This window comes from Pongo pygmaeus, chromosome 12 (genome assembly GCF_028885625.2).
Source record: "Pongo pygmaeus isolate AG05252 chromosome 12, NHGRI_mPonPyg2-v2.0_pri, whole genome shotgun sequence".
In the NCBI taxonomy this organism is placed as follows: Eukaryota; Metazoa; Chordata; class Mammalia; order Primates; family Hominidae; genus Pongo; species Pongo pygmaeus.
Genome location: NC_072385.2, coordinates 113,196,819 through 113,222,489, shown reverse-complemented (window position 1 = coordinate 113,222,489; position 25,671 = coordinate 113,196,819). Strand labels below are relative to the sequence as shown.

At 36.5% G+C, this 25,671-nt stretch overlaps 1 protein-coding gene across 3 annotated transcripts in view; it reads right to left on the bottom strand.

Annotated features, from left to right (window-relative positions):
* LDAH (lipid droplet associated hydrolase) overlaps positions 1-25,671 on the bottom strand; it is a 137,770-nt gene that overhangs the window by 34,704 nt on the left and 77,395 nt on the right. Inside the window, exon 5 of one of the 3 annotated variants that reach the window (XM_054475515.2) lies at positions 18,314-18,548. The exons of 1 other annotated variant lie outside the window; for it this stretch is intronic. In XM_054475515.2, the coding sequence (XP_054331490.1) occupies positions 18,314-18,548 (235 nt within the window). Of the gene's footprint in view, positions 1-18,313; positions 18,549-25,671 lie in introns of those variants that run through there. One more of the 3 variants, XR_008500609.2, reaches the window with a different exon arrangement.

The window sequence follows — 25,671 nt, the reverse complement described above, 5'->3', positions numbered from 1 at the left end:
ATCACAAATCACTGCAGCCTTGACCTGCTGGGCTCTAGAGATCTTCCCACATTAGCCTTCAATTAGCTGGGACTACAGGAGTGCTTACAAAAACATTAGATTAGTTATAGGTAACTTCTTATAACTAGAAAATGTTTTTTGTAAGCACCATAGTAACCCAAAGCAAAAACCTAAAATATAATAAAAATCAAAAGTAATGAATTAAAACACACTACCAGAGAAAATCACAACCACAAAGAGAGTAAGAAAGGAAGACAGGGTTACAAAACAACAAGAAAACAAGTAAAATGACAGTACTAAGTCCTTACCTATCAATAATGACACTGAATGTAAATCAACTGAATTCTCCAATTAAGACATAGAACGGCTGAATGGATTAAAAAACAAGACCCAAATATATGCTGCCTACAAGAAACTTATCTCACCTATAAAGATACCCATAGAGTAAGAGTGAAGAGATGGAAAAAGATACTCCATGCAAATGGAACTTTAAAAAGAGCAGGAATAGCTATATTTATAGCACATAAAATAGACTTTAAGTCAAAAACTATAAAAAGAGACAAAAAGGGCCATTATATAATTATAAAGATATCAATTCAGCAAGAGGATATTACATCAATAAATATATATGTACGTAACATCAGAACACCCAAATATACAAAACAAATATTAATAGACATAAAGGGAGAGGCAGACTGCAATACAGTAATAGTAAGGGACTTCAGCACCTCACTTTTGGCAATAGATAGATTATCCAGGCAGAAAATTAACAAAGAAACATTGCAGTTAAACTACACTCTAGACCAAATGGACCTAACAGACATTTATGAGCATTTCATCCAACTACTGCAGAACACACATTTTTCTCATCAGTGCATGGAACATTCTCCAGCATAGGGCATATGTTAGGTCACCAAAAAGTCTCAACAAATTTAAAAGAATAGAAATCATATTAAGTATATTTTCTGACCACAGTGGAATAAAACTAGAATCTTTGCAAAGAGTAACTTTGAAAACTGTACAAATACATGGAAATTAAACAACATGCTCCCAAATGACCAATGGGTCAATGAAGAAATTACGAGAGAAATTTTTTAAAAACTCTTAAAACAAATGAAAATGGAAACACAATATACCAGAACCTATGGGATACAGCAAAAGTAATACTAAGAGGGAAGTTTATAGCAATAAATGTCTATGTCAAAAAAATACAGGCTTCAAATAAATAACCTAATGATACACTTCAAGGAACCAGAAAAGCAAGAACAAACCAAATCTAAAATTTGTAGAATAAAAGAAATAATAAAGATCAGAACAGAAATAAATAAAATGGAGACTAAAAAACCACAAAAGATCAATAAAATGAAAAAGTTTTTTTTTGTGTTTTTTTTTTTTTGTTTAAAGATAGACAATACCAACACGCTGGAAAATCCAAATAGGTAAAATCAGAGACAAAAAAGGAAACATTACAACTGGTACCACAAAAATAGAAAGGATCACTAGGGACTACTATGAACAGCTACATGCCAATGAATTGGAAAACCTACAAGTAATGGATAAATTCCTGGAAAAATACAATCTACTAAAATTGAAACATAAAGAAATACAAAAACAGACAAATAATGAGTAAGAAGATCTAAGTAATAATAAGAAGTCTCCCATGAAAGAAAAGTCCAGGACCTGATGGAAACACTGCTGAATTCTACCAAACATCTGAAGAAGAACTAATACCAATTCTACTCAAACTATTTTAAAAAAATTGAAGAGGAGGGAATATTTCCAAACTCATTCTATGAGGCCAGCATTACCATGATACCAAGACCAGACAAGAATATAGCAGAAAACTACAGGCCAATATAACTGATGAGCATAAATGCAAAAATCCTCAACAAAATACTAGCAAACTGAATTCAATAACACATTGAAAAGATCACCATGATCATGTGGAATTCATCCCAGGGACACAAGGATGGTTCAGCATACACAAATCAATAAACATGATACATCACATCAATAGAATCAAGAACGGAAACCATATGATTGTTTCAATACATGCTGGAAAAGTGTTTGATAAAATTCAACATCCCTCCATAATAAAAACTCTCAACAAATGGGGTATAGAAAGAACATACCTCAATACCATAAGGGCAATATATGACAGACTCACAGCTAATATCACACTGAACAGTGAACAAAGTATTTCCACTAACATCTAGCAAGACAAGATGCCCATTTTCACCACTTCAACTCAACATAGTATTAGAAGTCCTAGATAGAGCAATTAGGCAAGAGAAAGAAACAGAGTATCCAAATTGGAAAGGAAGAAGTCAAATTAACCTTGTTTGCAGATGACATGATCTTTTATTTAGTAAAACCTAAAGACTCCATCAAAAAACTCTCAGAACTGATAAAGATAGTAAAGTTGCAGGATACAAAATCAACATACAAAAATCAGCAGTGTTTATATATGTACAGTGATCAATCTGAAAAAGTAATCAAGAAAGCAATCCTATTTACAAAGCTACTAAAAAATACTTAGGAATAAATTTAACAAAAGAAGTGAATTTAACAAAAAAAGTTTTTCTTTATAAGGAAAACTATAAAACACTGATGAAAGAAATGGAAAGGACACACACACAAAGGAAAAGATACCCCATGCTCATGGATTGGAAGGGTTAGTATCGTTGAAATGTTATATGACCCAAAGCAATCTACAGATTCAATGCAATCTCTATCAAAATACTAATGACATGCTTCACAGAAATGGAAAAAACAATCCTAAAATTTGTATGGAATCCCAAAAGATGCTGAATTGCTAAGGAATCCTAAGGAAAGGAAAAAAAAAAAAAACAACAAAGCTGGAAGCATCATACTACCTGACTTTAAATCATGCTACAAAGCTATAGTACTTAAATCAACATGATACTGGCATAAAAGCAGACACAGACCAATGGAATGTAATGGAGAACTCAGAAATAAATCAGTATACTTACAGCCAACTTGTTTTCAACAAAGGCACTAAGAACACACATTGGGGAAAGGATGGTCTCTCTAATAAACATTATTGAAACTAGATATCCATATGCAGAAAATGAAGCTAGATCGATCCTATCTTTTACCATATACAAAAATCAACTCAAATGGATTAAAGACTTAAATAAGATATGAAACTACTAAAAGAAAACATTAGGGGGAATGCTACAGGACATTGGTCTGGGGAAAGATTTTTTTCGGGTAAGACCTCAAAAACACAGGCAACAAAAGCAAAAAATAGACAAATGGGATTACACCAAGCTAAAAAGCTACACATAGAAAAGTAAACAATCAACAAAGTGAAGAAACAGTCTACAGCATAGGAGAAAATATTTGCAAACTATCCATCTGACAAGGGATTAATAACCAGGATATTTAAGGAACTCAAACAACTCAATAGCATGATGACAAATAATCTGAATAAAACATGGACCAAAGACCTGAATAGACATTTTTCAAAGGAAGACATACAAATGGCCAACAAGTACATAAAAAATGCTCAACATCACTATCAGGAAAATGCAAATCAAAACCAAGACTACAAATTAAGTTCACTGTATACTGCTTGGGTGATGGGTAGACCAAAATCTCACAAATCACTACTAAAGAACTTACTCATGTAACCAAATACCACCTGTTCCCCAAAATCTATGGAAATAAAACATTAAAAACAAACCAACAAACAAACAAAAAAAACCCCACATTTAGGTGTCATCTCACCCCAGTTAGAGTGGCTATCAAGAAACAGACAAAAAATAACAAATGTTGGTGAGAATGCAGAGAAAGGAGAATATCTGTAAACTACTGGGAATGTAAAGTAGTACAGCCATTATGGAAAACAGTTTAGAGTTTCCTCAAAAAACTAAAACTAGAACTACAACATAGTTCGGTTCAGCAATCCCACTGATGGGTCTATATCCAAAAGAAAGGAAATCAGTGTATCAAAGAGGTATCTGCATTCCCATGTTTATTGCAGCACTGTTCACAGTACCCAAGATACTAATGAATCTAAGTGTCCATCAGTTGGTGAATGGATAAAGAAAATGTGGTATATACACATAATGGAATATTATTCAGCCATAAAAAGAATGAAATCCTGTCATTTGCAGAAAAGTGGATGGGATTGGAGGTTATTATGTTAAGTGAAAACCAGGCCCAGGAAGACAAATATTGCATGTTCTCATTCCTATGTGGGAGCTAAAAAGTGAATCTTATGGCTAGGCGTGGTGGCTCACGCCTGTAATCCCAGCATTTTGGGAGGCCAAGGCCGGCAGATCACCTGAGGTCAGGAGTTCGAGACCAGCCTGGCCAACATGGTGAAACCCTGTCTCTACTAAAAATGCAAAAATTAGCCGAGCATGGTGGTGTGCGCCTGCAATCCTGGCTACTGGCGGGGGAAGGTGGGAGAGAGGAGAATTGCTTAAACCCAGGAGGCAGAGTTTGCAGTGAGCTGAGATTGCGCCACTGTACTCCAGCCTGGGCGACAGAATGAGACTGTCTCAAAAAAAAAAAAAAAAAAAAAAAAAGTGAATCTCACAGGGGTAGACAGTAGAATGGTCACTACCAGAGGCTTAGAAAGGAAGCGGGGTGGAACAGATGAGAGAAATTGGTTAAGGGGTACAAAAACAGAATCAGATATAAGAAATAAGTTCCTGTATTTGATAATGCAGTGGGAAAATTATAGTAATTGTATATTTCAAAATAGCTAGAAGAGAAGAATTGTAATGTTCTCAAAACAAAGATAAATATTTGAAGTGATGGATACCCCATTTACCCTAATCTGATCATAACACAGTGTATACAGGTATTCAAATGTCACATGTACCCTAAATATGTACAACTATTATGTAATCAATGAAAAAGAACAATCTGAAAATATTTTTCAGAAAACCTTAACACCATCAGATGGCACTATATACCTACTAGATTGACCCAAATTACAAAACATAGCAAAAACTAAAAATACAGACAATACCAAGTGTTGGTGAGCAAATGAAGCAACATAAACTCATATATTGCTGCTGGGAGTACACATTGGTACAACCACTTTGGAAACCATTTAGTATTGTCTTCTGAAGCTAAACATATGCATACCATATGACCTCTGCATTTCCTCTCTGGATGGACCCAAGAGAAATATGTGCATAGGTTCACTGAAAGGCCAGCATAAAAATGCTCTTGACAGTATTATTTTTAGTAGTACCACATTGGAAACAACCCAAGTATTCATCAATCATAGAATAAATAAATACACTGTAGTGCATTCATCCAGTGGAAAAGTATTTAGTAATAAAAATGAAATAATTAAAGTTGCATGTAACATATAATGTTGACTGAGAGAAGTCAGACACAAACAAGTATACATTATATAATTCCGGGTATTTAAAATCCAAAACCAGGTACATCTAGATGTTAGTAGTAGTTACATTTGGGAAAATGGAGTAAGCGAGATGGGCAGAAGCATAAGGGGGTCTTCTGAGACTCGGGCAATGGTGATTCTTGAGTGGGTGGCAGTTAATAGAAGTTTGTTTTGTGATAATTCATGAAGGGATACATTTATGTTTTAAGTACTTTTTTGTCATTCTTAAATTAAAAAAAACTTAAAAATTCAAATAATTTGTAAGGAGTCCTATTTTCTGAAAGTAAATTTTTTCATCAGGGAATGTACTCCATCCCACCTTTATTCCTGCCCTTATTTATTTCTTGGTAATTTCCTATCTAAGCATATATTTTTTTTAATAGAACACCAGCTTCTTTTCCAGTAATTGCTCCAAGGAAGACATCTTTGTCATTCCTCAGAAATGCTCATAATACAACATAGTGGTCAGAAATAATAATACCAAATAGAAGTGTAATTTCCTAAGTGGAAAACACATTTCTCTTGGCAATGACTGCCAACAGCATTCCTGGAAATCCAGCAGAACTCAGAATTTCAAGCACTACAGTGAAGGAAATGTCTAGTAGCAGTAGTAATGGAAACAAAAACATAAAGGAAAGAGAATGATTTGGAAGAATGTTAATTCTTTACTTTTGCTCCATTACAAATCTAAACACAGGTATAAAAAAGACTAATTGAAGAGTCTAATGTTATTTACTAACATTTTCTAAGATTTGCTTAATGTCCAAATATTACTATACAACTTTAACTTATGCTGGCTAAAAGGTTTGAAATAGCTGAGTGAGGGCTAAAGCTGGAAGACCAATAGGGCATTCATCTCACAAGTCAAATATTATCACCCAATTCTCCAAGTACACATAATCCATAACAGAAGGCTGCCTTCTAATTGCCTATCCTGGTGCCATTTTGTCTGTCTGGAAAAATCCCAACTCATCTTCAAGTCCAAATTCATTCATCTTCTCCTCTGTTACTTACCTAGGTATTAATCCTTTCTCATTACCATTCATACCTTGTATCTGATTTATGATAGCCCTTACTATGATATATTAAAATTCTTCATATTTTTTCTCTTCTACCCCACTGTAAGTAACTTAAGGGCAGGAACTATATTTCATTCATTATTCTCTCCAGTGCTTATCTGAACAGTTAGCTCACAGCAGGTATCAGTAAGGAAGGGTTGTTAAGTGAAATAAATGGGAAGAGACTGACAGAGAAGGTTACTCAGCTAGTGTTTTGGAAAGCAGGGTGGGGAGGAAGTGGTCCAAGAGCTGACATCATGATGGAGGCCAGAACTAGAGGCTGAAGCACACTGACACTGGTAAGCCAAGCTGGCAGGTACTGGTATAAAAGTGAGATGAATAATTGAAGGCCAGAGTGCAAGTCTAACAGCTCCTGTTGGGACTAGTCAGAAACTAGGCCACATACACACTAGTTATAACAGCCAGAGACAATGTAGAGGCAATTTAAACCACAACTAATCATAAAATGGAAGGTGATGCATAAATAGTTTTCTAAAGTAGAACTGCAAGATGGCAAGCCAAGTTGTGCTGCTGTTTTGGTGGTATGTAGCTTAGTACCACTAGTATGATTCATATTAGAATGCCCCAGTTTGTTTGGCTTTGCCATTATTGAGGAGAGGGACTTGTTGGTACTGAAGCAAGGGGAATTACAGGAGATGGGCATGGTTTCATTAGGACAGGTGAATTTGGGAGGTAGGAAATCAACCATTGTGAGTGTATATACCGCAACATATATGTGATTTTTACTCTTGGTCTATGGTGACTGAGATACTACTTCTAGCCACTTTGATCTTATTTAAAAGGTCTGACAGATTCTACATGTCCAAAATATACCACCATGTTTACAAGGAAAAATCAATTTCTTAAAGTACTCATGAAAAGGTTTGACAGGTTAGGAAAAGGCTTTGGTAGATTCAGCACCATGATGGGGGGTGGCTGGGGAGAATAATCATTAGTAAGCCCATTAATACCGATGAAATGCCAAACATTTTAAAACTCCCTTTAAAATAAAAAATACAATAATCTTGGGAGCTGAGATGAGCTCTACTGTGGATGGGTCCTTATTTAGACAAGATTTGAAGAAGACCTGTCACAATTAAGAAATAAACGGTAGACCTCAGTGTGAGCTTATCTTGCCAAGGGTTACAACGCCTGAAGGCATTCTGCAGGAACATGGCAACGATGGATTTTAGTTACGGTGGACTGACTCTCTTAACTCAGTGTTTGGTAGGTGGCCTATTCTGTGATTAAGTCCATGGATGTTGAATCTCAAGACCATCTTGCAGTGTGGATGTAGTAGACACAATGTAACTACCTAAAAGCCAACAAAAATTTTCATTTCCCTTGATTGACTCTACTGAGACATGGGGAAATCAAAACATATGGCTTTTTTCTATTCCTTACAGTAAGGGATATTTTGGCTACTAATCTAAAAGTTCTTAGGGAGGACATTCTCTTTTTAAATAAGCCAAAGCCTAATTAGGAGTAGGCCTTTTGCCTTTCTTCCCTTTCCCTTTCTTTCTGGCTGAATGTTAGACATGAGGCCTAGAGTTGCAGGAGCCATGATGTGACCATGAGATGATGACCACAAGGATAAAGGTTTATGTGATCTGCAAAGGACAACAGAGTAGAAACATAGGACCCATGTCCCTGATGGCACTGTTGAGATGTTATTTACCTCTGGACTGCCTATGCCTGGATTTCTTGGCACATGAGAAAAATAGATCCCTATCTGTTTAGGCCACTGTAATTTGGTTTTCTGTTATCTATAGTCAAACTCAATCCCAGATGATAAAAGTGACTAGAAATAGGGCCTTTGAATATTCTGGGTGTTTTTGGTCACAGCACAAGGGTTGATGTGCTTAACTGCCTATCAGGCTCTGGTACTTGAGTGGGGGAGAAAGTGGCATCTGCACACATCCATGGCTTGCCTGAGAGGAGGCGGGGTAGGAGCCGACTGAAAAAGAGCCTTTCTCAGGAAAGCTCCTCCTAGCACATATTCTGACTATTCCTGAGGCTGGCAAGATGTGCTGAGTGTAGGGAAGTTAGGAAGGTTCAAGTCAAGCAGGGCTGTGTGGGAACAAAATTTAGGGTTGAGGACAGGCTGCAAGACTAGAAGATTCTGGAGACATGAGCAGCCCCACATGCCAACACAGCTGTAGGCAGAGTAAGGCTGGGTACTCAGAAGGGCTATACCAGCAGGGTCTGTCAAAGGATTAAGTAGGACCAGATAGTCTTAGAAACCCAGATGAAACCTTCTTACAAGGGAAAATTCTTCAGCGGTTATTTATTTATTTCCAGGTTGTTTTCCACCTTTCCAATGGTACCAAGTTGTAACAAAGTGAAAACTAGACCTAAAAAATAATTCTCCCATTCTAAACTTTCTGCATAATTTGGAGAAATGTTTCCTAGTCAATATAGTTTATTATGTATTTCTCTATAAGCCAGAGCTGTGGTCATTACGATAATCAGTTTAATCTGCAAACAGATAATCTTACCTAAGTGACACTGAGTTCGCCAAAGTGAAAAACAACTGGAGGTGTTGTATGATTTTAAAAAATAATGCAACTTTTTAGACTGGTGTTAATTTTGAAATATAAAAATTTCTCTAGAAAATATAAGATATTCATTGGGCTATTAACTTCTAAACCAGAGATTATATCCTAGTACTACACTAATCACCTCTTGTCCTAAATCCGAATACTGACTGAAAAACAAAAACAAAAACAAACAGAAAAAACCTTTTCCCTCATTCCTGAATTTTAGGTTATACTTGCATGAATCATTAAAAGCTGCAGTTGGGGCCAGGCATGATGGCTCACACCTGTAATATCAGCACTGTGGGAGGCCAAGGTGGGAGGACTGCTTGAGGCCTGAAGTTTGCGACTAGCTTGGCCAACATAGCAAGACCCTGTCTCTAATATAAATAAATAAATAAAAGCCACAGTTGGGTTTTATAAACAGATTTTCATAAGCTGCTCAGATAAGTGAGAGAATAGGTAACATGACAGTCTGGTTTCATCTTATTCAAAAATTATTCTGGGATTGAGTTAAAAATATTCTAGAAGAAATTTGTGATTCTTTAGTGATGCAAATGCTTATGTTGTCATCTCATTTAATAGTTCATTTTATATCTTAAAAAGTTAATTCCATATTAAGGAAAGAAAAAATTATGAAAATTTCTTTTACAAGAATATATTCAACAAAGTAATGTAATCTACCAGAAATTCCCTATGTCTCTCGTGCTATGTTTTTCTAGTTAGGTAACTGAAAGGAAATAAAATATCAATTTGGCCTAATATTTGGCCTAGAATATTTTTTAAAGTTAATTATTTTGACCTGCTATACTGCTGAACTAAGACATATTTTCTTTTAGCTTTGATCAGAAAATCAATTTAGCTGTCTCAGTGAAAAGCCTATTTTTCATGAAGTGGAAGAACAACAGAAGAAAATACAGAGTAGCAAACATTCCAGAATTAAAACTGAAGAAAAAAATCCATATATGTTCTTTAAAAATAACATTTAAAACAACCTAGTTAACAAAATGACATTGATGAACACTGTGGTAAAGTTTATAATGTACGCTAACTGATGTAGGGCTACTCTTCTCTGAATGCTGGATAGGGAATGATATTTCACTCACTCATACTAGAGAAGAACGCTAATGCCCCAGAACTCAAGCCTACAGGAAAGGATGTGCCATCTTTGCCAAAAGGGCAGCAGGATTTGAAATATTTGAATATTTTGGTTCCTAGAATTTTTCAGAGCTTACAACAACAACAAAAATGCGCGTATAAACTAAAGGATACAGAAAACCAGTTTCTATCTAGATAGCGCAGGATTTATTATCCACTGCTTGGACTAGCAAACTTCCTCCATTTGTTTCCGTAAGATTTCTACTGAAGCACAGACATTACATAATGTGCAAACACTGCAAAGCCTCCTAAAAGGCATGCTGGCAGGTTAAAAGGTCGTTGTCTGGATGACAGTCAAGCCACAGAGAAACAGGTCTGTGGGGGCCAGGAGGAAATATCCAGCTGGACCAGATTCCCAGCTGGGAATGATCTCTGACCTGATCTTCTTTTCCCTTGATAACCCCACTCTTCGTGTAACCACGAAAATTATGCCGATGCAAGTAGCTGGTATGAACATTAGTTATGTCCACTCTTCATGGAGTGTAAACTCTAGCAGAGCCCACTAATCATCTCCCAAAGTTAGGGTCTTCTGTTGAGTGTTGCTCTCTCTCAGTTGGGACCTTCTCTTTGTGGGAAGCAAGGTACTAGGAATCATCAAAGTGATGGTGAGGGCAAGCCTGGGGGAAGGCAGCTTCTGTGAGGGTTATTGCAAGAGGAGGCAGGGGTGGCACTGCAGATCTAGAGGGAAGAGGCTGGCTACTAGGAAGTGAACTATGAACCCAAGTAGGGAATGAACCAATAACCCAAAGAAGAAAGAAGACAGGTAACTATTGCTTCATTTTCCTTTACCCAAGGTTACACACACTGGGTAGGTTATGGGGGAAAAAAAAATCAGAGAACACTTAAGTAGTAGTTATTTGGCTATCAGAAGGCCAGATTAGAGCCAAGGGATTAAAAGATCAGAAAAGGAAAGGATGTAAGAAATAGGAGGACTGAACTCCAAAAATTTGTTTGCTAGTTTGTTATTTAGAACAGAGATGAAGAAATGTAGCTGAATGTTCAGTCTGATTTACAAAATGTATTTCATGTATCAGGGTTGTGTGAGAAAGGAAGCCCAGGGTTCTTCAAGCAACAATGTAGTGTAAAACTCTGGTTGCCTTGGATTGGGGAGGGAAATATGTCTTATGCCTAAACCGTCTTGCTCCCTGCTGCCTAAACTTCAGTCTTCTGGAAGATGCAGTAAGAGGTCAATTATTACAATTAAAAGGAAGAGTCCTTTCTTTCAAGTGCAGCTTTTGGAGCCTACTTCTCCTGAAGTGTATATAACTCTGATGCAGAAAAAGTGGAAAATACTTTTACATAATTTCCTGTTTTAATTAAAAACATTAAACACTTGATTATATGTTATATGTGATATATTATATATTCAGCAAATATACCGTTAAGAATAATTTGTCATAGCTAGACTTTTCATATATAAATTTAAAAAATATATAAAATTTATATCCCATGTCCTGATTTGGGTTTAGAAAATATTTCTAAAGAGGCATTAAGTACAGCTGCATATCTAATGGTGTCCTCAGCCCTGGGACTCTGGGTCCTCAACCTTCTCAATGTCTCAAGGACAAGGAGCTCCTAATTCAGGCAGTCAGGATGAGGGGAACACCTATCCCAGGGAGGAAAGTGGTATCCCTAGCTGGAGAACGCTTTTTGTTTTTAATTCAACTTTTATTTTAAGATAGTTGTAGATTTACATGCAGGTGTAAGAAATAATATACAGAAATCCATGTACCTTTTACCCAGTTTCTCTCATGGTAATATCTTGCAAAACCACAGTATAATGTTACAGCCAGGATATGTATGTATTTTTTAAAGAGACAGGGTCTTCCTCTGTTGCCCAGGCTGAAGTGCAAGTGGTGCAATCACAGCTCGCTGTAACCTTGAACTCCTAGGCTCAAGCGATCCTCCTACCTCAACCTCCAAAGTAGCCAGGACTACAGGTGTGTGCCACCATGCCTAGCTAAATTTTTATCTTTAATTTTTAACCCCTGGCAACCACTTATCTGTTCTTCATTTCTATAATGTTATCACTTCAAGAATGCTATAGAAATGGAATCACACAGTATGTAATCCTTAAGGGTTGCTTTTTTTTTCACTGAGCATAATTCTCTGGAGATGGACACAAGTTGCTGTGTGTATTAAAAGTCTGTTCCTTTTTATTATCAAGTAGAATTCCATGGTATGGCTTTACCACAGTTTAATAATTTACCCATTGAAAATACCTCTGGGTTGTTTCCAGTTTTTGGCTATTATGAATAAAACTACAATAAGCATTCATATATAGGTTTTTCTCTGAACACCAGTTTTCACATATCAGGGATGAATGCCTAGGAGTCTAACTGCTGGGTCATAGGGTAGCTGCGTGTTTAGGTTTTTAACTGTGAAACTGCTTTCCAGGGTGGGTGCACCATTTTACATTATCAGCAGCAATGTGTGAGTGATCCAGTTTCTCTGCATCCTTACCAGCATTTGTGGTTGCTAATTTTTTTTTATTTTAGCCATTTTGATAGGTGTGTAATGATATCTCACTGTGATCACACCCAGCTAGTCTTTGCCTAGTCCTAGATCCTGATCCTGAATATTTTCTCCCTTTTTTCTAAAAGGATTGTAGTTTTAAGATTTATATTAAAATTCATGACTCATTTAGAGTTAACTTTTTTATAAGGTGTAAGGTTTACAGTTTAGGTTGAGGTTCATTTCCTTCCTTCCTTTCTTCTTCTTTTTTTCTTTTGGCCTAAGAAGAGCCAAGTGCTCCAGCAACATTGTTGAAATGGCAATTCCTCTTTTATCAAATTGCTTTTGCCCTCTTGTCAAAAATCAGTTAGGCACATTTGTGTGGGTCTATTTCTCGGTTCTCTTCTCTGTTCCATTGATTTATGTATTAATCCCTTTATCAATATCACAAAGTTTTGATTACTGTAGCTACATAATAAATCTTGCAACCAGACAGACTCACTCCTTCCACTTTATTCTTCTTTTACAAAACTGTCTTAGTAATTCTTATTCCTTTGCCTTTCCAAATACATTTTAGAATAATCATGTCGATAGCTACAAAAAAATCTTGCTCGGATTTTGATAGCAACTATGTTGAATATGCATATCAATTTAGGAAGAATTGACATCTGATATGGTTTGGATTTGTGTCCTCACCCAAATCTCATGTCCTCAGTGTAATCCCCAATGTTGGAGATGGGACCTGGTGAGATGTAACAATCATGGGGATGGTTTCTTATGACTTAACACCATCCCCCTTGGTGCTGTTATAGCAATAATGATGGAGTTGTCTCAAGATCTGGTTGTTTAAAGTGTGTAGCACCTCCCCCACTGCTCTTTCTCAGTCCTGCTCCTGCCTTGTTAGACGCCTGCTCCCACTTTGCCTTATGCCATGAGTAAAAGCTAGTTGAGGCGTCTGCAGGAGTGGATGCTGCCATGCTTCCTGTACAGCCTGTGGAACTGTGAGCCAATTAAACCTCCTTTCTTTATAAATTACCCAGTGTGAGAGTGCATTAATACATGTTTAGTATGTTGAGTCTTCCAATCCATGAACATGGTATGTCTCTCCATTTACTTAGGTCTTCTTTTGTTTCTTTATTAACAGTCTTCATTTTCAGCATATAATTATGTATATGTTTTTTCTAAATTTACGCCCAAAATTTAATTTTTCTGACTGCCTAAACATGTATATTATATTTTAAATTTTGGTTTCTATTGCTAGTGTATGCAAATAATATTGACTTTTCTGCCTATCTTGTATCCTGTGACATTGTTGAACTCGTATCAATCCTCAAAGTTTGTTTTTGGTAGATTCCTTGGGATTGTCATTTTTTTCTTTTAGTTTTTTTTTTTTTTTAAATCATTTGATATATTTTTATTCCCTGGCAGAGCCACAGAACCATCCTTGGGATTTTCTCTACAGACAATCATGCCATCTACAAACGAGATTAATTTCTTCTCTTCCGATCTGTATATCTTTTATTTCCTTGCCTTACCTTACTGGACTGACTAGAACGTCTAGCACCATGTTGAATAAGAGTGCTGACAGAAGACATCTTTGTCTTGTTTCTAGTCTTAGAAGAAAAGCATTCATTCAAAATATTTTTTTTCCCTGCATCAGTTGATAAAATCATGTGGTTTATCTTCTTTAGCCTGTTAATATGTTAGATTATATTAATGGATTTTTGAATGTTATACTAGCCTTGCATCCCTGGAATAAATCACAGTTGGTAATAGAGTAGTATATAATTCTTTTTATATACTGCTGAATTCTATTTGGTAATATTTTATTAGAGATGTTTGTCTCTATACTGATAGGGGATACTGGCCTGTAGTTTCTTCTTTTTTTTTGTATTATTTTTCTCTGGTTTTGATATTAGATAATACTAGCTTCAAAAAGTGAACTGGGATGTGTTTCCTCCTATTTTCTATTTAAAAAATAGGTAGAATTGTGTTAATATTTCTTTAAACATTAGGTATAGTTCTTCAGTGAAATCATCTGAGCCTCCAAATGTCTTTTTTTGGAAGTTTTAAAATTACAAATTGAGTTTCCTTCAAAGTTATAGGGCTCTTCAAATGATCTATTTCATCTTGGATGAGTTGTGGTAGTGTGTCCACGTGTGAATAATTGGTTTATTTCATTCCAGTTGTCAAATTTGTATGTGTAGAGTTGTTCACAGTAGCCTTTATTATCCTTTTGATGGGTGTAGGCTCTATAGTGATATTTTCTATTTCATTTCTGATACTGGTAATTTGTGTCTTCAGCGGTTTTTTCTTTGTCAGTCTTGCTAGGGGTTTGTCAGTTTTATTACTCTTTCAAAGTAGCCGCTTTCTTGTTCAATTGATTTTCTCTATTGTTTTTGTTTTCAATTTTTTTGGTAGAGACAGGGTCTCACTATGTCGTCTAGGCTGGTCTCCAACTCCTGGCCTTAAGCAAACCTCCTGCCTCAGCCTTCCAAAGTGCTGGGATTCTATATGTGAGCCACTGCTCCTAACCCTAATTTCTATTCTTGTTATTTCTTTCCTTTCCCTCCTTTTGGGTTTATTTTGCTCCTCTTTTTCTAGGTTCTTGAGGTTGAAGCTTAGGTTACTAGGACTTTTCTTCTTTTCTAATGTAATCATTTCTGACACCAGCATACATTTTTGTCTCATCACTGTTTTAGCTGTGTCCCACAAATTTTAATATGCTGTATTTTCATTTTGATTCAGTTTTATTATTAATTATTAATAATTTTATTTTTTTTGAGATGCTTTCACTCTGTCACCCAGGCTGGAGTTCAGTGGCATGATCATGGCTTACTGCAGCCTTGGTCTCCTGGGCTCAAGTGATCCTTCCATCTTAGCCTGCCCAAGAAGCTGAGACTACAGGCTATACCTCCATGCCTGGCTAATATTTATTTATTTATTTATTTTGAGACAGGATCTCACTTGGTCACCCAGGCTGGAGTGCAGTGGCATGATCTCGGCTCACTGCAGCCTTGACTTCCCAGGCTCAAGGGATCCTTCTGCCTCCGTCCCCCAAGTAGCTAGGACTTGTTACAGGTGTGCGCCACCATGCCCAGCTAATTTTTGTATTTTTAGTAGAGATGGGGTTTCATTATGTTGCCCAGGCTGGTCTTGAACTCCTGGACTCAAGTGATCTGCCCACCTTAGCCTCTCAAAGTGCTGGGATTACATGCATGAGCCACAGTGCCTGGCCAATTTTTAAATTTTTTATAGAGACAGGGTCTCACTGTGTTGCCCTGGCTGGTCTAGCACTCCTGGGCTCAAGAGATCCTTCCATCTCAGACTCCCAAAGTGCTAGGATTACAGTTGTGAGCTATAGTTTTATTATTTACATGTAGTATTATTTGAATTTCTTTGTAATTTCTCTGGGGCAGAACCAAAATGAGAGTTGAGGGTTTCTGACTTCTTGTCAGTACTATTTTTCACCAGTAGGCATCTGTTCCATAATACTGTCAGAGGCGTTTGAACCAGAGAGACTTCATTTTGAGTGTGGGCTAGGAAAATGAGGCTGAAACTTGCTGGACTGTATTCCCAGGAAGTAAGGCATTCCAAGCCTCTAGATGTTTAAAGTTAAGGGAACAAATTAATAATGTTTACTAAAACAGACTCAGACTTGGGAGTGTCCAGATATCCTGATATCTGGAGAACAAAGGCATTCCTAATTTTGCTTTAAAGATAAAAATATCGATTCTTGGGCTGGGCGCGGTGGCTCATGCCTGTAATCCCAGAACTTTGGGAGGCTGAGGCGGGCGGATCACGAGGTCAGGAGTTTGAGACCAGCCTGGCCAACATGGTGAAACTGTCTCTAAAAAAAATATAGAAATTAGCTGGTCACAGTGGTGCTTGCCTGTAGTCCTAGCTACTCAGGAGGCTGAGGCAGGAGAATCACTTGAACCTGGGAAGCGGAGGTTGCAGTGGGCCGAGATCACGCCACTGCACTCCAGCCTGGGCAACAGAGTGAGACTCCATCTCAAAATAGTAATAATAATATATCGATTCTTGCAAAATATAGTAATTAAGAAAATTAATCCTTTATCACAAACCCTTGTAGCAGAACACAGCTCCCTATATATAAATGCATTGTACCTAGGGTGGGTGCGTCCCTCCTCTTATTTTCAGGAATATCCTACTCTGTCTATGGAGGAGCTGTTCTTTCACCACTTTACTTACTTAATAAACTTGCTTTTGCTTTGCACTGCAGACTCACCCTGAATTCTTTCTTGTGCAAGATCCAAGAACCCTCTCTTAGGGTCTGGATCGGGACCCCTTTCCTTAACAATATGGTGGAGAGATGAGGAGTTGGACCAAATGGTCTTTAAGGGATATTTCTAACTTCAACCTCTGGCAATTTCTATGACTGTCCTTAGCCCTTGCTTTCTCTCTTCCTATCTCATCTTTTTTAACCACTATGCTAAGGCTATATTAAAGAATGGAAATTGGAGGGAAAATGGAAGGGGGAAAAAATCTATCAATAGGACAAATATACTGAACCTTGTATTTTTGAGGACTGCTTCTTGTTACATATTTAGAAAAACACCTCCCATATGAACTGCAGCTGTACAACTGAACAGGCAGGGCTGTTAACTTGTTTCTAGTACATTACGCATGTGACATGGCATTCTTAATATAGCTGAGCATGGAAAACTTTATTCAGGAGTCCTGCTGTTATCATTAACAAGGGCAACAGCACCAGCTATGGTGAAAGGAAATGCAATACAGTGGCAGAATGCCTGGGTTTCAACACTACATACTAGTTGTATAACTTTGGGCAATCATGTAACCTCTTTGTATCTCAGTTGCTTCATCTAAAATGGGGACAACAGCAATACTAAACCTTATTAGTTCTTTTGAGGAACACAGGTAAAAGCTTAGAAAGTGCCATTAGCTACTGCTGCAACTAATTGTTACATCATTCATTGGAGGTCTGTTATAAATAAAATACTAGATAGAAGCTTTGCATATTTTATCACATTTAACACTAGAATAACCTTTTGAAGTACGGAGTATTGTTATCCCCACCTTATAGATTAAGAAACTAAGATTACTTTATTATGAAAGTCATTTATAAATATAGTATAAAATAGTATGATCTAAAAAGATAGACTACATTTTTAAACAACTTTTGAAGCCAAAAAGTAAAGTCACAAAAACTTTCCTAGCATATTCATAAAAATCAGCAAAGCACCCAGTATTAAAACACATTACCATGACAACTATTTATTACTTCTATGATTTAAATTCTCCCAAAACTTTTAAAGGAGGAAAATAAAAACAACCTGTTAACTCTACAAGAATATTAGCCTTTGTGTCCTTGTGCTGTTTTTTGTAAAGTACTCCCACTAAGCTAACAGGCATACCCAGGATTCCTGTAGGGACTCCATATATACTATGTACTATATGTGGAAGAAGTGTTTCTCACTGCCCTGCAGCTAGAGTGAAGAATCAGAAACATAAAGTAAAATTAAAGCTTGATGAGGCTTTTCTGTCTAATTTCTTATGAAAAAATTCATTCTATTTCTAATTTTATTTATTTCTAGTTTTAAACTTTTGGAAGAGGGAAAAAAACTAGTAAATAATTGCTTGCTTGATATTTGTCCACTGTCAGAGAGTACTGTGTAAACATTTTGCGATACAAGAATAAACATATACATTTTAAAATCTGTGCTTACCAAGGCAGAATGGTTCTAATATATTCAATGGTGAAAATTCATTCTCTAGGTTCATTACTTGAAGGCCCCTTCTGATTAGCAAGGACTTGATTTTCTCAGGACACGGTTTCAATAACAAGTAGCCAGTAACATAGAGAACATATCGAAACCAGCACAAAAGTGGAGTGGCAATTCTGCCATTGGGTGACTCAGACATTCGTTCAATTGTTGGAAAGAGCAGAAAGGCGCGAATTACCTGCAATAAAGAAGCATACTTTGATGAGAGGTTTTCTTAAAGGATAGGTCCATTACTTATTGTTTCTTCTATATAGTAATGACAAACGACTGGGTTTTAGAATGACTAGAGATCTCTTCAGAGTGAGAAGAACCACCACTCACCACCTTCTCAGCCTATAACTAGGCAAAATCACAGCTCACTGCAGCCTCATCCTGAGTGCAAGTGATCCTCCCACCTTGGCCTCCCAAGTAACTGGGACTACAGGTGTGCACCACCATGCCTGGCTCATTTTTTATATTTTTGTAGAGAGAGGGTCTCCCTGTGTTGCCCAGGCTGGTCTTGATCTCCTGGGATCAAATGATCCTCCTGCCTTGGCCTCCCAAAGTGCTGGGATTATACACGTGACCCACCATGTCCAGGCCCCCTCATTTCTTTTTAATGCTAAAAAATATTCTATCATCTGAATGTACCACAGTGTATTTATTCATTCACCTACTGAAGGAAATACTGGTTGCTTGTAAGTTTTGGCAATTATGAATAAAGCTGCTATAAATGCCTGTGTGCACTAAGTTTTCAACTTCTTTGGGTAGATACCTAAGAGCACAATTGCTGGATCACATGGTAAGAATATGTTTAGTTTTGTATGAAATCACCAAACTGTCTTCCGAGGTGGTTGTACTATTTTGATTCCCACCAGTAATGAATGAGAGGTGCTCCATATCCTGCTGTTTCTATATCCTTTTCAGCATTTATTGTCAGTGTTCTGAATTTTGGCCATTCTAACAGGTGTGGTGTTATCTCACTGTCATTTTAATTTACACTTCTTTGATGCCATATGATGCGGAGCATCTTCTCATATGTTTATTTGTCATCTGTATATCTTCTTTGGTGAGGTATCTGTTAAGGTTTCTGGCCCATTTTAAAATAGGTTTTATATTTTTCTTATTTTGAGTTTTCTGAGTTCCTTGTATATTTTGGATTAGTCTTTTTATCAGATGTGTCTTTTCAAAGATTTTCTCTCAGTCTATGACTCATCTTTTTATTCTCTTGACTTGCTTTCTGTAGAAGTTTTTAATTTTAATGAAGTTTGGCTTATCTGTTATTTCTTTCATGGACTGTAGCTTTGGTTTGTATCTAAAAAGTCATCATCATATCCAAGGTCATCTAGGTTTTCTCCTATGTTATCTTCTAGTCATTTTATAGTTGTGTTTCATATTTAGATTTATAATCCATTTTGAGTTGGTTTTTGTGGTAAGTATAAGGTCTGTGTCTAGATTCATTTTCTTGCACATGGACGTTCAGTTGTTCCAGCATCATTTGTTACAAAGGCTGTTTTTGCTATACTCACTGTACTGTGCAATATATCCCAAAGGAAAAAACCTTATTACTTCTAATTGAGGCTTTGTACCCTCTAACCATCCTCTCCTCATTCTCCCACTGCCCACCACCCCAGACTCTAGTAACCACCATTCTACTCCCCGCTCTATAAGTTCTGTTGTTTCAGATTCCACATATAAGTGAGGACATGCAGTATTTGTCTTCCTGTGTCTGGTTTATTTCACTTAACATAATATTCTCCAGCTCCATCTACATTGTTGCAAATGACAAAACTTCTTTTTAAGGCTGAGCAGTATTCCATTGTGTACATACACATTTTCTTTATCCATTCATCTGCTGATGGACACTTAGGTTGATTCCGTTAACTTTGCTATTGTGAAGGGTGTTCCAATGGACATGGAGTACCTACATCTCTGATATATTAATTTTATTTTATGGCACAATCCTGGCTCATTGCAGCATCCCATAAATTTTGATAAGTTGTGTTTTCATTTTCATTTAGTTCAAAATTATTTCTTAATTTATCTTGAAATTTGTAATCCGTGTTTAATCTCCATGTATTTTAGGACTTTCCAGTTACCTTTCCTTTATTGGTTTCTTTATTGGCTTTCCTTTATTGGTTAAATTCCACTGTGGTCTGAGAGCAGGCATTATATAATTTCTATTCTAAATTTGTTAAGGTGTGCTTTACGGACCATAATGTGGTCTATCTTGGTGAATGTTCCATGTGATCTTGAGAAGAATGTGTATTCTGCTCTTGTTGGATGAAGTAGTCTATAGACGTCAATTATATCAAGTTGATTGATGGTGTTGTTGAATTCAACTAGGTCTTTACTCATTTACTGCCTGCTGGATCTGTCCATTTCTGATAAAGGGGTGTTGAAATCTCCAACTATGACAGTGGATGCATATATTTATGCTTGTAGTTCTATCAGTTTTTGCCTCACATAGTTTGATGCTTTGCTGCTAGGCACATGCACGTAAAGGACTGTTATGTCTTCTTGGAGGACTGACCTCTTTATCATTATGTAATGACCTTTTTTATCCTGGATAACTTTCTTTGCTTTGAAAAGTCAGCCTTGTCTGAAATATAGTTACTCCTGTTTTCTTTTGATTAGTGTTAGCTTGGTATATTTTTCTCCATTCATTTACTTTTCATCTACATGTGTCTTTATATTTGAAGTGGGGTTCTTGTAAACAACATATAGTTGAGTCTTGTTTTTTGATCCACCCTAACAATCTTTTAATTAGTGCTTTTCTTTTTCTTTTCTTTTCTTTTCTTTTTTTTTTTTTTTTTGAGACAGGGTCTCACTCTGTCACAGCAGCCTTGACCTCCCAGGCTCAAGGAGATCCTCCCACTTCAGCCTTCTGAGTAGCTGGGACTACAGGCACACACCACCATGCCTGGCTGATTTTTCAAATTTTTTGTAGAGATGGTCTCTCTCCCTATGTTGCACAGGCTGGTCTCGAACTCCTGGGCCCAAGTGATCTTCCTGCCTCAGCCTCCCAAAGTGCTGGGAATATAGGTGTGAGCCACCACACCAGGCCTATTGGTGCATCTAGACCACTGATGTTCAAAGTGATTACCGGTAGTTAAATTAATATTGACCATGTTTGTCATTATTTTCTATTTTCATCTTCCACATATTTTCTGCCTTTTGTGGTTTTAATTGAGCATTTTATGTGATTCCATTTTCTCTCCTTTCTTAGCATGTCAGTTATACTCTAAAAAAAAAAAAATTCTTCTAGTGGTTGCCCTAGAGTTTGCAATATCCATTTACAACTAGTCCAAGTCCACTTTTAAATAACACTATACCACTTTATAAGTAGTGTATCATACAAAAACAAAATAATCCTACGTCTTCCCTCCTGCTCCTTGTGTTGTTGTCATTCATTTCACTTATATGTAAGCATACATATAACATATAAACATACATAATCGAAAGCACTATTGCTATTATTATTTTGAACAAACTTATCAGTTAGATCAATTAAGAATAAGAAAAATGAACATTTTAGTCTTTGTTTATTCCCTCTTTGATGCTCTTCTTTTCTTTATGGAGATCTGAGTTTCAAACCCCTAGTATTTTCTTTCTGAGTTTCCTGGATCTGAAGTTTGATGTCTGACATTAATTTAAGAAATGTCTCTGTCATTATTGTTTGAAATATTTCTTGTTTCTTTCTCTCTTTCTTTTCCATCTAGTATTCCCCTTATGCATATGTTTCACCTCTTGTAGTTGTCCTACAGTCCTTATTCTTTTTTTTTCTTTTCCCAGTCTTTTTCTTTGCTTTTCAGTTTTGGAGGCTTATGTTGAGATATTCTCAGGCTCAGAGACTCTTCAGCCATGTTCAATCTACTGATAAGCCCATCAAAGGCATTTTTATTTTACAGTGTTTTTACTCTCTAGCATTTCTCTTTGCTTTTTCCTTAGGATTTCCATCTCTCTTCTTACATTGTCCACCTATTCTTGAATGATGCCTTCTTTATCTGTTATAGCCATTAGTATATTAATCATAGTGCATTTAAATTCCTCATCTGATAATTCCAGAATCCCTACCTGTCTGGGTCTGAAACTTGCTCTATTCTCCTCAGATTTTTTTTTTTTTTTTTGCCTTTTGGTATGCCTAGTAATTTTTTCTTGGTAGCTGGACATGATGTACCAGGTAAAAGGAACTTTCGTAAATCAGCTTTTAGCAATGTAGTAGTTAGGTGGGGGAAAGGGGAGGGGAGACATTCTATCATCCTATGATTAAGTCTCAGTCTTTTAGTAAGCATATGCCTCTGGTCTACAAACTTCGAAGTGTTTCCTCAGTATTCTTCTTCCCTCTTTGGTAAGACAGGATGGCTAGAGTTGTCTGGAGTTTAGTATTTCCCTTCTCTGATGCAGAAGGTTAGAGCTGACAAGAGTTAGGTATTTCCCTTCCCTTGGGTCAGGCTCTAATAATACCCCAGCAAGTTAGGATTTAGCTAACTAATTTCTCCTGGGGGCAGACCTTGTTAAGAAGAGCACAGTGCTCTGGCATATTTCAAAATGGTTCATTTCACCCTCCCCCTGCCAGAAGCACATAGGGATTTTTCTGCAATATTTACTTGGAGAATCTAATTGAGCTCATGTAGGTAAGTCTAACAAAATAGTGGTGTTTCCCCGTAAGTGGGTCCCCTTGGAGTTTTAAACTTTCAGAGTTGTTCATACTGAACCTCCTATAATTCATCAATTACCGCTCAGGTTTTTCTACCATGGCACTGCTTCCTGTGGGGTTTCTATTTGTGACTGCATGCTCTAGTAACTTGTGGCTCTCGGTATTTGCCAGTCTGTCTCTCTAGTCTTTTGGGGACAGTGGTTTTCCCTGTGTCCTCCCCTATCCTGGGTCCAATAAGAATTGATTTCTCAGTTTGCTTAGGTTTTTACTTGTTAGGGTTGGAGTGGCAACTTCTAAGCTCCCTACATGTGGAACTGGAAACCAGAAGTCCTAATAACATTTCTGTATATGTCTTTTGGTGCATGTATGCATGTATTTCTGTTGGCTGTATCACTTCAAAGTAGAAATACTGGGTCATATAGTAGACATATATTCATCTTTAGTAGATAATTACAAAGAGTTTTCGAAAGTAGTTCTACCAATGCTCTTGCAACAGTGTACAAGGCGTACAAAGATTTCTATTTCTCCATATCCTTGTCAACACTTGCTACATTTTGTTTTTCTAATAGACATCTTAACAGGCGTTAGGTGATATATCATTGTGGTTTTGATTTGCATTTCTCTGATAATTAGTGATGTTGAGCACCTTTTCATATACCTGTTGGTCATTTGCATTTTTTTTTGAAGAAATGTCTATTCAAGTCCTTTGCCCATTTTTAAATTGCTCAGACAGTAGAATAGATTTCAAGTGTTCTTACCACAACAAAAGATAAGCATGTAAGGTACTGCATAAGTTACTTAGCTTGATTTAGTCATTCCACAATATATGCTTATTTCCAAACATCATATTGCACCAATCTATACACTTTCTATTTGTCAAATAAAAATATATATTAAAAATAAAATATAATTGAGGCTAATAACTAATCAAGTAAATAACTGAGCATAATATGTATGTTAATTAGCTATAATAAATGATTCATAATAAATGATCATAACAATTTAAGCAATATATAATAATCGAATCAAATATGTATAATGGTAGTAAGTCACAAGTCCTATGTTGGGGCAGATAAAATAATAAAAGAGGACTAGAAATTGCTAGGGGTGGTGGGATAGTTTTAAATAGGGTGTTTAGGAAAGGCTTTGGTGAAAGGTGACATTTGTGCAAAGGCAGTTGGGGGTGAGCTAAGAGATGCTTGGAAAAATAAATTTTGTGGGGAGAGGGAAGAGCATGTGCAGAGGCCATAGAAAGCTAATATGGTGTGTTTGAGTAAGAGCCAGGTGAACAGTATTGCTAGAGCAGGGTGCATGAAGAAGAGAGCAGCTCAAGTGTTTATTAAAATGTCCTCAAAGATTTAAAGAATATAAATTGTTAATTCAGTTAATACCAAACTAAAAGAAGAATGTACCACACAGATTCCAGACTGGTTATGTAACCCATAGTACATAAGGAACTTCAGATTGATCAAATCAGCTGGCAGAAACAGGAAACAATCCATTACTTTTATAAATGATCCTTTACTGTGACCCATGTTAAGCAAAACTGCATGTAAGGGAAACTCTAAAAATATATAAGCAACCACAGGGTTATATTTGGTTGATCTATATCAATAAAAAATTGAGAATTAAAATGCACTCTGAAATAATGGGAATGGACCAAAACAATAAGGAAGTTCTAATATGTACATTGAATGCGTCATTGCCTTGTAAAAATATAAGAAAACCAAAGACCTTATCACAACTAATAGTTGATGAGACTGGTTTTCCTCTCTTGCCTTTGGAGAACAACAATTATTACCTGCTGGGTGAAACTTTTCCTAGATATTGTAATGATAATTTCAATGAAATTTATAGTCCAAATTTGATAAATCACAGTAATAAAAATTTTTCATTCATATTGGTAAAAAAAAAAAAAAATCACCTAAGTCAAGGAAGTATGCCTAATTTGATAACACAGCTGTGTGGTGAAGGTTTCCAAATCTGTGTACATGACCAAACATTTTCTTATGTTACTATCTCATTAAGAAAAGAACTCCCATGTTAGCCAATTCATTCTATCCTAAGAAAACATTTTCGCATATTTCACATTCTCTTCTGATATCTCCAGAATCAACTTTTGATAATGAAGCACAACCGTGTTTTCTTGAACAGCACAGGAAGGTAAATATGCACACTGGGACTTTTTATACTGGATACATTTGCAGGGGTCAGAGGAAAGTATTTTGATGCTTATTTTTCTTGAATTTATTATTATTGTTGTAATCATTTTTCAGAAAAGAAGCTAAGAAACAATTTGAGCTATGGCCACAAGGTAAGAAGTATGGTGCTTAGGTGTGGATTGTGTGCAATCTGTTTCATTAAATAGGCTTTAAAAAAACAGTAAATCTTAAAAATCCTTAAAAGACTTCACCTGTTCATATAGCTTATTACAGATGCATCCATTTTTCTGGGAGAGCAGCAATGGTGCCTATGTGTTATGACTAAGTGAAGCTGCGACAAATAGTACTTCAACATCTTCAAAAGAACATTATCACTGCCACTCTGCCTATTTATTTATTAGTTTAACCCACCCAGTGTAGTTATGGCAGGGTGCTTCCCCACTGTACAAGCAGAAAACAAAAAAAAAACAGCACACAGTTTCTCTTTTTATATGACTGCA